The sequence below is a fragment of the Leguminivora glycinivorella genome, chromosome Z, assembly GCF_023078275.1.
Source record: "Leguminivora glycinivorella isolate SPB_JAAS2020 chromosome Z, LegGlyc_1.1, whole genome shotgun sequence".
NCBI classification, from domain to species: Eukaryota; Metazoa; Arthropoda; class Insecta; order Lepidoptera; family Tortricidae; genus Leguminivora; species Leguminivora glycinivorella.
The window spans coordinates 32,386,537-32,400,315 of record NC_062998.1 but is presented as its reverse complement, the minus strand read 5'-3'; the positions used below and the strand labels follow the sequence as shown (position 1 = coordinate 32,400,315).

General features: G+C 40.4%; 1 protein-coding gene across 1 annotated transcript in view; it reads left to right on the top strand.

Annotated features, from left to right (window-relative positions):
• Window positions 1-13,779, top strand: part of LOC125240776 (solute carrier family 35 member F6) — a 29,158-nt gene that overhangs the window by 968 nt on the left and 14,411 nt on the right. The window contains exon 4 of the mRNA XM_048148849.1: window positions 660-807. Coding sequence (XP_048004806.1) covers window positions 660-807 — 148 coding nt within the window. The remainder of the gene's footprint in view (window positions 1-659; window positions 808-13,779) is intronic.

Sequence of the window (13,779 nt, the reverse complement as noted above, 5' to 3'; positions counted from 1 at the left end):
ATATTTAAATTAATTGCAGAGTACATGAAAGAACAATGAATAATGGAATTAATGCCAAAAAATCTTTACCAGTCTCTCATTGGCTAAACTGTAAGATTGAGTTGTCACAGAATAGTGTAGGTAAATTAGAGAGCTAATAACACACTTGTATCGTAATATACTATTATACGATACTATTTAAAATAATTAAAATGTCCTGCTAGCCTAGAGTGTTAGCCACACAAACTGGAGCTCTTTCTAACAAATTGTTTGAGTTTTGTACCGTAGACAGCATCTGTTGCATTACACTTATATACCTACATAAGATCATGCTTCATGCCCATTTATTTATGAATACAGATAAGAGAGCTATGAAGCTTCAATGCTCTGTATTAGAATTGATTTATATAGAAACTTATCAGTTACATTACAAACTAACTTCTCTACTTAAATTCAATTTTATTGAAGGTCATTTGCTGTGATTCAATATTCAATGTATTGAAAGAGTGTCGGTTTAGAACATTAAAAATGAAACATGATGTAATTTTTTTGTTTTACATTTATATGTTATTTGAAAAATGTAAAATAGAAAAACAGATTAAGTAGCTGTAAAATAACCCATTACAAGTAAATATAAATCAAACGATGCTTATAGATTTTCATTATCTTATACTTTTCAGGTGGGAACCTCTATCATGTATATTGGCTTGACACTCACATACGCCAGCAGTTTTCAAATGTTCCGAGGTTCGGTTATAATATTTGTGGCAGCATTCTCCACCATCTTCCTTGACAAACAAATCATCAGACGAGAGTGGGCTGGCATAGGTATGTTTTTAAGATTTTATGTTGTTTATTTTATTTTTGTAGGTACAGTAAAGGTACTGTTGGCATTATTTATGTCCACTTTAACTGGACGTATCTCTGTTTCATTACAGAATTACATAAATGATGCACACTTTTAATAAAAACACTGGTTCATACAAGGTCTAATTTGGTTTACCTACCAAATATAGTGGAAAACTAATAATTTCCTAAAAACATGTTTTAAAGTTGTAATATACCTAAAGCACTTACGAAAAAGTAATTGTTGTAGATCCAAGTCCGTGACTTGAATATGAATATGAACATTTATCGCACTCGCATTGCAATAAATATTGTCTAAATAAACAATATCCTCTTCCTTGCGTTGTCTTGCCATTTTTAAACAGCTCATTAGAGCGTGGGGTCCGCTTTGGAAACTAATTTTGTATAGAGACTAGTCCCAATCCAGAGGGCAAATTAGTACGGAAAAACTCGTTGGTATGAGCAGGATTGAAAGTCGCATGCTCTTAGTGCTAGGCATTCAGCTCTTCTAAAAACTATGTTAATTTGTATGTTGTTGTAATGTGATATTAAATAAAGCATTTCTGTGTATGTCCATGTTAAACAATCCTAGAAAAAAGTGTCTGCTAGCTCCCAAAAATATACCTGAACGGCACGCCTACTAATCTACTGATGGTTAATAGGTATATTTTCAATGTTTGATTGAATAGTAATGACATGAATCATTTCTAGAAACCCGAGTTGCTTTTGTAACAGTAATCACATAGGCATACATATGGTAATGTTTCTCTCTAACTCATTGCACAGATAATGATTATACTTACGTTAAGTAGTGATTAGTAGAATGTATTTATATTTGTATAATAATATTATAAGTATGACAGGGAGTGTGATACTCGTATCATAATGTACCCTTCGACTAGCTAGTCCTAACGCGACGCTTTGTCACCGAATGCATAAAACGCTACCCCTGATAAACATATTTAAATATGTACATCTAAAATCACGCCTGTATTCCTAAAAGGGATAGACAACACTTGCAATTGCTTTCATCAATTAAAGGGTTAAATGAAAACGAAATGTTAATACTGCAGTCGCAGTTTGTTAGCTCGGCGCCAACACCACAATATCTCACAGTCCACTTCTATGACACCCCCGCCGGGGAAAGAGGGTGGTGAAACTCTTAACCTGAAGTAAAATAATAGAGAATGCCTACTGTACAGAGGTAGGACTTGCATTTATCCGCTCATTTTTGTATCCAGACCCCTATTGGGCTGAGATATGTAAATGTGAGCATGCTGGGAATGTTTACACTTGGCGAGGCAGCGCTGCCGGCAACATTCAAAACAAGCATCGTTACTCTGAACACCACAACGGTGCGTTTTCAAAACAAATATGTCGGAAGTCTTATATTTACTTTGTTAAGAAATATTAATATGGCGATGATATATTTTTTGATTTATGGCAAAAAAATGATCCTACATTTAAAAGTTGTATTGGTTGTGGGACACCTGTATTTGTGTATACACGTGTATTTATTTCATTAATTTAACCGGAATATATTTGAGGCAAAATGTAGTCATTTGTACCTATTTCGAAAGTATTGTATGAGTCATATAAACGATGTGTTTCTGATGTTCTAATTATTGGTAGTGAATCATCTAGGTCAATAAATGGCAACAATAATCTTTAATAAATATTACCTAAATATTGAATTAACTTCTTACTCCATCAGTGTGTCATACTTTCTAGCGGTGACATGGTATCGTATGGAATCCAAAGTTACATCAAAAAAATGTACGAAAATTGTACTAAATTGTACGCTAATTAAAAAAAAATGTTCTACACGCATTTCCAAGAAAACAATGATCAATATGTCACCGCTAGAGAGCATACTTTCTGGCGGGCGCTATCTATTTCACTATGTAACAGTCCAGTTTTCAGCTTTTTTATGAATCAGAAAAAATGTTCGAGAATTGTACTAAACTATACGGTACTTAAAAAAAATAATAATTACACTTATTTACAAGAAAACAATGATTTATATGTCACCGCTAGAAAGTATACTTTCTGGCGGGCGCTACCTATTTCACTATGTAACAGTCCAGTTTTCAGCTTTTTTGTGAATCAGAAAAAATGTACGAGAATTGTACTAAACTGTCCGTAACTTAAAAAAAAATAACACGTATTTACAAGAAATTTCACCACGCCAACTGGTACGGTCAGCTACATAAGGTAAATATATTTAACTGTATTCAATTTGGTAGCGCTGGCGAGTCTTGACAATGGCAAATGTTTACCAGTGTATCCGGCTGTTTATGAAGATGATTATAATGATCGAGTTTAAAGTGCATCTAAACATGCTTATTTAGGCGAACAATTAGCCGATAGGAATTTGGCCCCCTTTTTAACAGGTATGTTTTTGGTGGGTAGCACGCCGCCCTTACACCTGTGAGTTTTACCGCTTACGTAAGCGACTTATGTAAAACTTTCATATATTAATGGTTTTTGTAAGCAGCTTACGGTACGAGTAAGTTTTAACTACTTTCGTGAGCTGAAAACTTTCAAGTGTATACGAGTTTGCTTACAGAAGCGACTCACAGCTTATCGAAATAAACTGATAAGTTTTGGCCTTACGAACTAGGACGGTCGTTTTTAGGGTTCCGTACCAAAAAGGTACAACAGGAACCCTTATGGTGCGACTCTGTCCGTCTGTCTGTCCGTCTGTCACATTCCTAAATATCTCGAGAACTACTAATGCTATCAACTTGAAATTTGGAATACTTGTGAACATTGTAAACCTCTACAAATAGAAAGTATAATTTTTTTAAATATATTAATTTTAATCGTAGAAAATGGCCAAAATGAAAGGGGGACAAACTGTAAATTTCAAGTTACTAGGTCAAGTGGGGTATCGTTGGAAAGAGCTCAAATTGAACGTAAATAAGCTATTTTTTATAATTTTTTTGTTGTGGAAAAAAAAAGAATTTTGAAGGAAAATGTAAAAAAAATACCGTTCCCCCCCCCCTTATCTCCGAAGTTTACCAACGAAAAATTATGAAAATTTTAGTAAACATTGGTTTTATGCTATATATTACAGGAAAAATATAATCGTGTTTGTATTTTGAATACTTTTTTTAAATTTACAAAAAACTTTTTAGATTTTTACTTTCAATTTACCCACCCTTGCGGATGTATATCGTACTTCAAATTAATACGAGATGTTACGTAAACCATCTTCTGTCCAATCAAGTAAAAACTGTTTAAATCGGTTAACATTATAAAGAATTATCCCTGAAAAACCAGGTCGCGCAAATTAGTTAGCAAATTGACCGGGAGATGGCGCTATCTAGGGCTTGCATTCCGGAATTCCGGAATCTCGAAATTCCGGAATTTCGGACAATTTTTCCGATATTACAGTTCCGGAATTGAAACACATAATCTCGAAAATTCCGGAATTGAAAAAAGATATATTTTTGGACGAAAACGTGTAATATCAGCCTAGTTATTTTACAAAACTACCACCGCGTCTATAAAAGATATGTAAATTCATAAGTTAGACACCGCTCGGATTCAGGTAGTGTCTATTTTATGACCAAAGGGTTGCATCCAGGGTTAGTTAAAACGAGATAGTGTAGTTTTAACCCGCTAATATTATACCATTGTCACTTTCTGGTTTTGCTCTCAATTGTGTTAGCTAATAAGTGAAATATATAAATAGTTTAAAGTAAATATTTGTTGTAGAAAGTTGTGTTTTGTGATAATTTAAAATGACTAGCCGGGAGCTGAGTGTTATAAGTATGCTCGAATACTGAAGGACAATTAAATATAAATAAATAACATTAGGTGAATAACGATGAAACTGTGGCATCCCTTAGAGATAAACATCCATCACCGTCTAGGACTTTAGTGTTTCCGCCGGAACCTGATGCTTCGAGCCCTTCCTTATCGGTTACGCCAGCTGAAGTGGAGAACGCGTTAGGTTCCTTTTACAATGGGTCTGCTTCGGGTTTAGACGGTTTGCGTCCTCAACATCTTAAGGAGCTGACTTCTTCTTCGGCTGGTAGTAACGGGCCTCGGTTGTTGGAGTCTATAACTAACCTATGCAATTTCCTTTTGCAAGGATCGCTTAATCCTCTGGTTAGACCTTATTTGTATGGCGCTTCTCTCTGTGCCCTTACGAAAAAAGATGGTGGAATTAGACCAATAGCGATAGGATGCACAATTCGTCGTCTTACTGCTAAATTGTGTTGTCGGGCTGTCAGAGAACCCATGGCCGACTATCTCCAGCCAACTCAAGTGGGGTTTGGTACCGCTTAGGGATGTGAGGCAGCCATCCATGCTACTCGAGCATTTGCGGTAGGGAGTGAGGGTACGGGTGCCGTTATTTTAAAGCTAGATATTAGGAATGCTTTCAATAGCGTAGAGAGGGACACTATTCTTCATGAGGTTATGGATAAAGTGCCATCTATTTTCCCATTTCTTCATCAGTGTTACAGCGCCGACAGCCATTTACTTTTTAACGGGACTCGAATTTCCTCGCGGGTTGGAGCTCAACAGGGAGACCCTCTAGGTCCTTTAATATTCTGCTTGGCCATGCATAAGATCATCACATCTTTGAGCTCTCCCCTAAACGTATGGTATTTAGATGACGGGACGATTGGGGGTGATCCGCAGACGGTTCTGCAGGATATCGTCAGGCTTGTGCCGGCGTTGAGAGGGATCGGTCTAGAGATCAATCCGGGCAAATGCGAGCTGTTCTGTTGTGATTCGGTCGATTCTGATACCATGTCGGATTTTGAAGCAGTATTGCCAGGTTTGCGTCGCCTGCAAAAATCAACCTTTTCTCTTTTGGGTGCACCTATATTTCCAGAAGGCGTCAGCTCAGCCCTGGAAGAGAAGCGGTTGGCTTTAGCTAAGGCCCAGGAACACCTCAGCCATTTATCCGCTCATGTATCGCTTGTTCTTCTTCGGAACTGTTTCGCGTTGCCACGGATAATGTATGTCCTGAGAACCTCTCCCACATGGATGTTTGATGATGATGTGGCGAAATTGGATGGCACGATCAAGTTAGCGCTGGAGTCCATATTAAATGTAAATTTGAATGAGGCGCAATGGTCTCAGGCTGCTCTTCCTGTACGTCACGGGGGTCTTGGGGTTCGTAGGTGTCGTGAAGTAGGCGTAGTGGCTTTTCTTGCCTCAGCACATGGGACTTTGGGGCTTGTCGCTCGGATATTATCTAGTTATGGTGGCAATTCCCAAATACCGTTTGCTGCAGAGGCTTTTAGCAAGTGGACGTCTATTTGTCGGGGTACGGATCCGCCAAGCAACCCTGCCACTCAAAGAGGTTGGGATGACATTTTATGTAAGAAGGTGGTGGCAGATTTGCTGGGTGAATCAGTCGGCTCGGATTTGGCGCGCCTCAAGGCCGCATCTAGGTGTGAGTCGGGAGCATGGCTTCACGCGCTACCTTCCCCCCAGTTAGGCACAATGCTAGATAATGATTCCTTGAGGATTGCAGTTGCTTTGCGATTGGGATCGAAGGTTTGCGAGGTGCACAGATGTGTGTGTGGTGCCATGGTTCAGGAGGACGGCCACCATGGCCTTAGTTGCCAGAGGTGCGCGGGGCGTTTTTCACGTCACCACGCGATAAATGAGGTGATTCGCAGGGCTTTGGTTTCTGCCAATATACCCTGTGTCCTGGAGCCTCCGGGATTGTGCCGTGATGATGGCAAGAGGCCGGATGGTCTTACGTTGGTTCCTTGGCAGAGAGGTCGGTGCCTCTTATGGGACGCTACGTGCGTTAGCACCTTTGCACCGTCCCATCTGAGTCACACCATCAGTGCTGCTGGTGCAGCTGCGGAGTATGCGGCGAAACAGAAGCACTCGAAGTACTCTGTCTTGGAGCCAACGTATGATTTTATACCAGTTGCGGTGGAGACTGCAGGGCCTTGGGGTGCAGAGGCTAAGAAGTTTGTGTGGGAATTGGGTCGGCGGCTTAGATATAGGGGTTGCGATCCTCGTTCCGGATCGTACCTGGTCCAACAAATTTCCCTGGCTGTACAGCGAGGTAACGCGGCCAGTGTCATGGGAACATTTGGGCCAGCTACGATCCGGGGTGGCACCATAGGGTAGTTTATAGTGTTTAAGTTTGACAAAGCCTGTTGCGGATTATTTCATTTGTATGTGTAGGTGACAAAGCCTGTAGCTGATTTGTTTTATGTCCACTTGACGAAGCCTGCGCTGCTGATCACGAACTATTTTTGTTGGTATGGTTTTTGGGTTTGGTTATGACTTTGACTTTTTTTATTGTATTTTTTTTAACCCTGAATAAATGATTATTATTTACATATATGTTATAGACGCGGTGGTAGTTTTGTAAAATAACCAGGCTGATATTACACGTTTTCGTCCAAAAACATTAGGTACATAATTATTTTATTAGCGTTATTTATGCTCAATTTATTAGATCGAACTTAAGTTTCAGTAATAATCTAAATTAATCGGTTATAAAGCGGCATAAATTCAAAATTTTACTTCTTTTCTCATAGCACTGAATATTTTAGGCATAAAGTCTTATGTTCAGACGCAAATCGTAGTATTTGGTATTACATTCATTCACAAGCATAACGTCGTAGTTACTTTATACACTTTTCACAAAGACGTGTGCATATTTTACTAAACTCTATCTAAGTCTATTACCACTTACCACAAAATCAAAAGATTTGAGAAGAAAATGATGAATATGAAAATGATTTATTTTTTTTACAAAAAATTAAGGTGTAGGTACTGTACATGTACCTAGGAATAAATCATAAAATCTGTCTTTTTGGGCTAGCTTGGATATCTTTTATCCCTACTCGAGTCTGATAAAGGTAATTCAATATTTCTTTTATTACAATTATGTGAACAAGACGCTATGCCATTCTTGTAAATTATTACTTTTTAGGGTTCCGTACCTCAAAGAGGAAAAACGGAACCCTTATAGGATCACTCGCGTGTCTGTCTGTCCCTCTGTCACAGCCGATTTCTCCGAAACTACTGGACCGATTTACTTGAAATTTGGCACACGTATGTAAACCTGTGGCCCAAAGACGGACATGTAATTTAATTAAATGAAATTTTATCACATGGGTCACTTTTGGGGGGTAAAATTGAAAATTAAAAATCAAAGTTATTAAAACTATATTGTGTTACATATCAAATGAAAGAGCATTTTATCAGCATCTGAAATATATTTTTTTTATATTTTTTGTTTTGGTAATTTAGAAGTAATTTAAGAAAATAAGCAAAAAATGACCATTCCCCCCCTTATCTCCGATACTACTTAGCGTAAAATTTTCAAAAAAATACACGAGATAGCCCTCTCCCTGTAGATTACAGGAAAACCTATTAGAAATCTACAGTCAAGCGTAAGTCGGACTTAAGAGAAAAAAACTCAGATTACGAATTTCACTCACTGCCGCTGCAAGTAGTTACTAAACGTCTTAAAATTGTGTAAGCGAGTTGGACAGGTATAAAGAAATTCATTTCTGTCTTTTTCCTTTTAGAACTTGTTCAAATTTTTTTTCATTTGTACAAAATGACTTAAGTTCCTACTAAAAAGGAGGCGCTTAAGACTGTTTATAAATTGACTGAGCAAAATTTTATTCAAATCGGTCCAAAAAAAGGTGTCTGTTGACGAAAACATAGAATTTGTGCCACCGAAAGCCCAAATCTGAAGTCCATTTTGCTCTATCTCTTATCGTTTCCGAGATATATACGTAAAGTCTTGAAAGTGCGAAACGTTAACTTTGCCATCATAGTCGTTCAGGCGCTCATGAGTTCTTTGTATGGAAAAGTCGAAAACAGACTCGCACTTGACCAATGTTCATAGAACGTTGTGGTTTTTTTTATTAGCAAAAATGACTTAAGCGCCTTCAGAAGTGCAGGTGCTTAAGACCGTTTGTAAGTTAAAGTTAGCTGTGATGGCTCAACGAAGAAAGAAGATTTCAATATCCTACTTATACATATTTCATTAATTTAACCATACAGTTTTTATTACTCAAGCCAAGCGTTACGTTAGCTATTGCTATTGAAAGGAAAACTTGTGTATAAAGCTTGAAACAAATTATGGAACGCGTCTGACGACCGCGACTGATAAGCCGATGGCTTGCGTGGGCGACGGTCGCGCGATGGTCGCGCGACGGCGATGCGACGCATACGAAATCAAACCTTATCGATATGGAAGTAGACGATGCGATGAGACGTGAAGGCGACGGTCGCGCGACCGTCGCCCACGCAAGACACGGCGTAAGTGTGCACAGTCTTAAAACATTCAGCGCCTCAGATTGCGGTAGATAAAGAAATTGAAGGACGATACACAGGCGGGCGGAGACACCGCGCGCCGCTGCGGGCGGGGTGGGAGGGAGGAGGGGTGTCGATGGACGATGTCACGCGGGATTCGCCGCGCGAACTCATCATTCGCGCGGTCGGCTCCCTTCGCTGCCTGCACATGTTCGCTGCTCTCGTACGATTTGATATTATACAGGGTGCCCGGTAATTAATGGACAACCTTTTAATCACCAATAGGGCACCTTATACTGGTCCAGAAAATCTATGGGATATGGGTTAAATTGTGGTGTAGGCGAGAGGCTGGCAACCTGTCACTGCAATGCCATAGTTTCGTTTTCTTTTAACCCTTATTTGCCAAGAGTGGCACCTTATATTGGTCCAGAAAATCGACTTTAAGGTTTAGTAAAAGTCACCTGGTTTTCGAGATTTTCACAATTTTTAAAATTTTAATACCTACTACCTAAAATTTAAAAAAGTGTGAAAATCTCGAAAACCAGGCGACTTTTTACTAAACCTTAATGTCGATTTTCTGTAAGGTGCCCTCTTGGTGGTTAAAAGGTTGTCAATTAATTACCGGGCAGGTGCACCCGATATATTTGTCAAGCAATTTCTGACGTAAGAAAGCGCGACTCATTCGCGCAGTCGGCTCACGTCTCTCGTTGTCGTACAATCTGACATTATTCAGCTACCTTTTATCGCTTGGCTTTAGTTCGCATATACAAGAGTACCTATAGGTACTACAAGGTCCAAGGCAAAATACAACAATAGATAATGTATTTACTAAAAAATATTTTTAAATTTAAAAGTGGAAAATGTCTGCCTTGGGTGAGACTTGAACTCACGGCCTCTGAATCGATACTCCAGCGCAGACGTTTCTGCTAATCAGTAGTTAAAATTTAAATAATATTTATTTAGTAATTTCCCGCTAGAAACTTGCGTTATACTATTCTGTATACTTTTTCAGCTACCATAACCAAATTTGGATTAGATTAAAAAACCTTTAAGTAAAACTTAGAACCTTTCAGATTGTTTTACTCACCAAATTTTACATAAAACACCTACTTTATATTATTTCGATGGTCAATGGATAAAAATTATGCTCATTAGAGAACCTAACTTTTAGCTCAAACATGGTATGAAATATTGATGTTATGTGCCTTATAATTGGCAGCGAAGTATGACGTTGCAGGTGCAGGTGCGGCTAGGACGATTGATAGATAAAGGAATTTCATACAAACCTTGCAGGCCAAGGCAGGCAAAGTCCTCTTTTTTAATTTCCAAACACAGATAATTGTGACATAACATCCAGGTATTTAGCCAATTAAAAAAAAACTATAAGGGGCTTTATAGACGTGCCGACTGCAACTTGGGTTGCGTTTTCATACAAAAAAATTTTTTTTCGTTTTTTTTTGAATTTTTTTAACTTTTTGTTTTTTATAAGCGTATACGGGGTATCAAAGGGGAACGAAATTTCGATTATTTTTGCGCTACGACGCACCGTTTAGGAGATACAGCCATCCAAACTTACTATTTTCAGTAGACATTATCTATTTCATAACCATGTTTGAGAAAAGCACTATACATACCTCGGCGGGAAATGGGGTTGCCCGCCTCAGACCTATCCGTCTATATGTCTTCGGCCGGCAACCCCCTTTGTCCCGGCCTCTGTAGTAATGTACTATTAACGTTGACCAGTATCAGAAAACTGGCACTAAAACCTCGTTTGTATCGTTAACTAGTTTGAAATACCTTGCAAGACCGATTTTGACACAAAATGGGCTTTCTGTAAAATTACTAAAATGAAAATTTCTGTGTTATATGACTTTCAGGTACGGAGTTATTCTCTTAAACGTCTATTTATAATGAATTTCAATTTAAAATTGTATTATTTAATCAAAAACCCATCAGAAAACCAAACGAAAAAAATTTTTTCAATTCCGGAACTAGTTCCGGAATTCCGGAATTGAAGTCCAATCTCGAAAACCAGTTCCGGAATTGAATATAAAGTGGTGACCCCGACGTGATCTTTAAACCGGTGTGGTGAACATCATTTAAGTCAGAGGAGCCAGGCGGGCTGCGAAGTTGTGAGGACTTATGTGAATGAAAGTGACATTCCGTGCAGTGACAAGTGCGTAAATGTGCGATCGAGGATCCAGACCAGTGGGCGTGCCAGTTCTAGCGGGCGTGCCAGTGCCAGTGACTGTGCAGGTACAGGTACCGCCAGAGCGTCCAGCATCCAGCGCCGAGAGGTTGGAACAGCAGCCTACAGGGACAACTGAACAGAAAACAGCGACCATGGAGAGTGAACTAGCCGCGATTACAGTGTCAGCTAGGATATATCCTTTCTGGAAAGATATGCCTAAGCAATGGTTCAACCAGTTCGAGGCGATCGTGGGTCCCCAGAAGATGTCCAAAGAGGCAAAGTTCGACCTGGTAGTGGGCAAATTAGGCCGAGAAGAGCTGACCACGATAGGAGACATATTAGAGAATACGGAAAGGAATTACGACACCCTGAAAGCTAGGCTCATCAAGGCGTTTCAGGAAAGCGCCGACCGGCAGTTTAACAAGCTAGTGAAAGAAATGGACTTAGGGAACAGAAGCCGTCGCAGCTTTACAGAAGAATGGCTGAAGCGGCCAGAGACGCTAACGTCGCAGAAGAGACTGTCCGGAGGTTATGGTTGCAGAGACTCCCGACAGCATCGAGGGCGCTCCTCGCAATGGTACCAGAGAGCGCAAAGTTGGAGGAGCTGGCAGCGATGGCCGACAAGGTGCAGGAGTCCATGGGCTCGGGGGTGATAGCAGCTGTAGCAACCCCGGAGAGCCAGTTGACCACGGCGATAAATGCTGACCTGATAAGTGGGTTCCGAGATATGGCTTTGGAAATAAGGCAACTTAGGACTGAAGTGAACGAACTCAGGTCAAGGCCTCCGACGAGAGATTTCCGTCGGAACAGGAACCGGTCGCGTTCAAGGTCGCGCGGCACGAACAGGAATCCGAATTGGTTGTGTAGATACCACTTCAAGTTCCGGGAAAATGCACGGAGCTGTACCCAGCCGTGTGCCTGGGGCAAGCAGCAGCCGTCGGCAGGCGTAGCGCCGCCGACAGCATATACCTGGCAGCAGCAGCCGGCAGGCGCGGAGCCGCCGACCGCGTTCAACTGGCAGCCACCGCAGGGAAACTAGACGCGGTGCACCCTGGAGCGGCTGGGGGGTGCGTGGAGCCGAGATCGGAAAGCCACCGCCTGTGTGTTTTAGACTTCAATAGTGGTATTAATTTTCTTGTAGACACCGGAGCAGACGTATCCATCGTACCAGCTAGTAGATTCAGTGCCACAGTGCGTCGCGAGTGTGGTTTAAAATTGTACGCAGCTAATAACACGGAAATTAAAACTTTCGGTACAGTGTCACTAGAGCTCAATTTAGGACTGCGGAGAGCGTTTCGGTGGACATTTATATTGTGTGACGTGACTCGAGCCATCATCGGTGCAGATTTCTTAAGGACTCATAAGTTAATGGTAGATTTGGACAGTAGAATATTAGTTGATAAAGTGACAAACTTTAGATGCGTAGGGTCTATTGAGCATTGTGAACATGTGTCCATAAAATGTATTCGGGATGATAACCCATACCGTGACATCTTGATGCGTTACATGGACGTAGCAAACCCCGTATCGTTTAAAGAACCTGCTAAACACAGTGTAAAGCACTACATAGAGACATCAGGTCCTCCGGTATATGCGCGAGCTAGGCCGTTACCGCGAGATAGATATGAGCAGGCAAAGCAGGAATTTCGTAACATGCAAGCTTTAGGTATTTGCAGGCCGAGTAAGAGTCCTTGGGCCAGCCCTCTACACATAGTTCCGAAGAAGGACGGGCAGATCAGACCGTGCGGAGACTATAGGAGGCTGAACGCTGTCACGAAGCCGGACAGGTACCCGATTCCCAGGTTACAAGACTTCACGTACGGATTATCGGGTAAGTCACTATTTTCCACTTTAGATATCAATCGAGCATATCATGCCATAGAAGTCGCACCTGAAGACATCGAGAAAACGGCAATAATTACGCCTTTCGGATTATTTGAGTTCCCAAGGTTATGTTTTGGATTACGTAACGCAGCACAAACGTTTCAGCGTTTCATGAACGCTGAATTACAGGACATCGAGGCGATCACTGATAACCTAGGCGCAAAGTCTTCATTATTTTGTTACATAGATGATATAATAGTAGCTTCAGAGAACGATAGTGTGCATAGGGAACATCTTGCAAAAATTTTTGAGCGTTTCGAAAAAGTCGGTTTAACGATTAATTTGAGTAAATGTCAGTTTGGATTATCGCAGGTAGATTTTTTAGGTTATACAGTTTCAGAAAACGGATTACGACCACGCGACGACAAAGTAAAGGCTATTATTAACTATCCGAGACCCGAGACCGTTGAGCAACTTAGGCGTTTCTTAGGAATGGTTAACTTTTATAGAGCACATCTAGGTAAAGCCGCGGAGATACAGAATCATTTAAATAAGTTTTTGCACAACTCGAAGAAAAAAGATCAGACGAAAATTGAGTGGGACGCCGAGGCAAAGACCGCGTTCGAGCAGTGTAAGGAAAGCCTTAAAAGCGCCGTTACATTGTCATTTCCGGT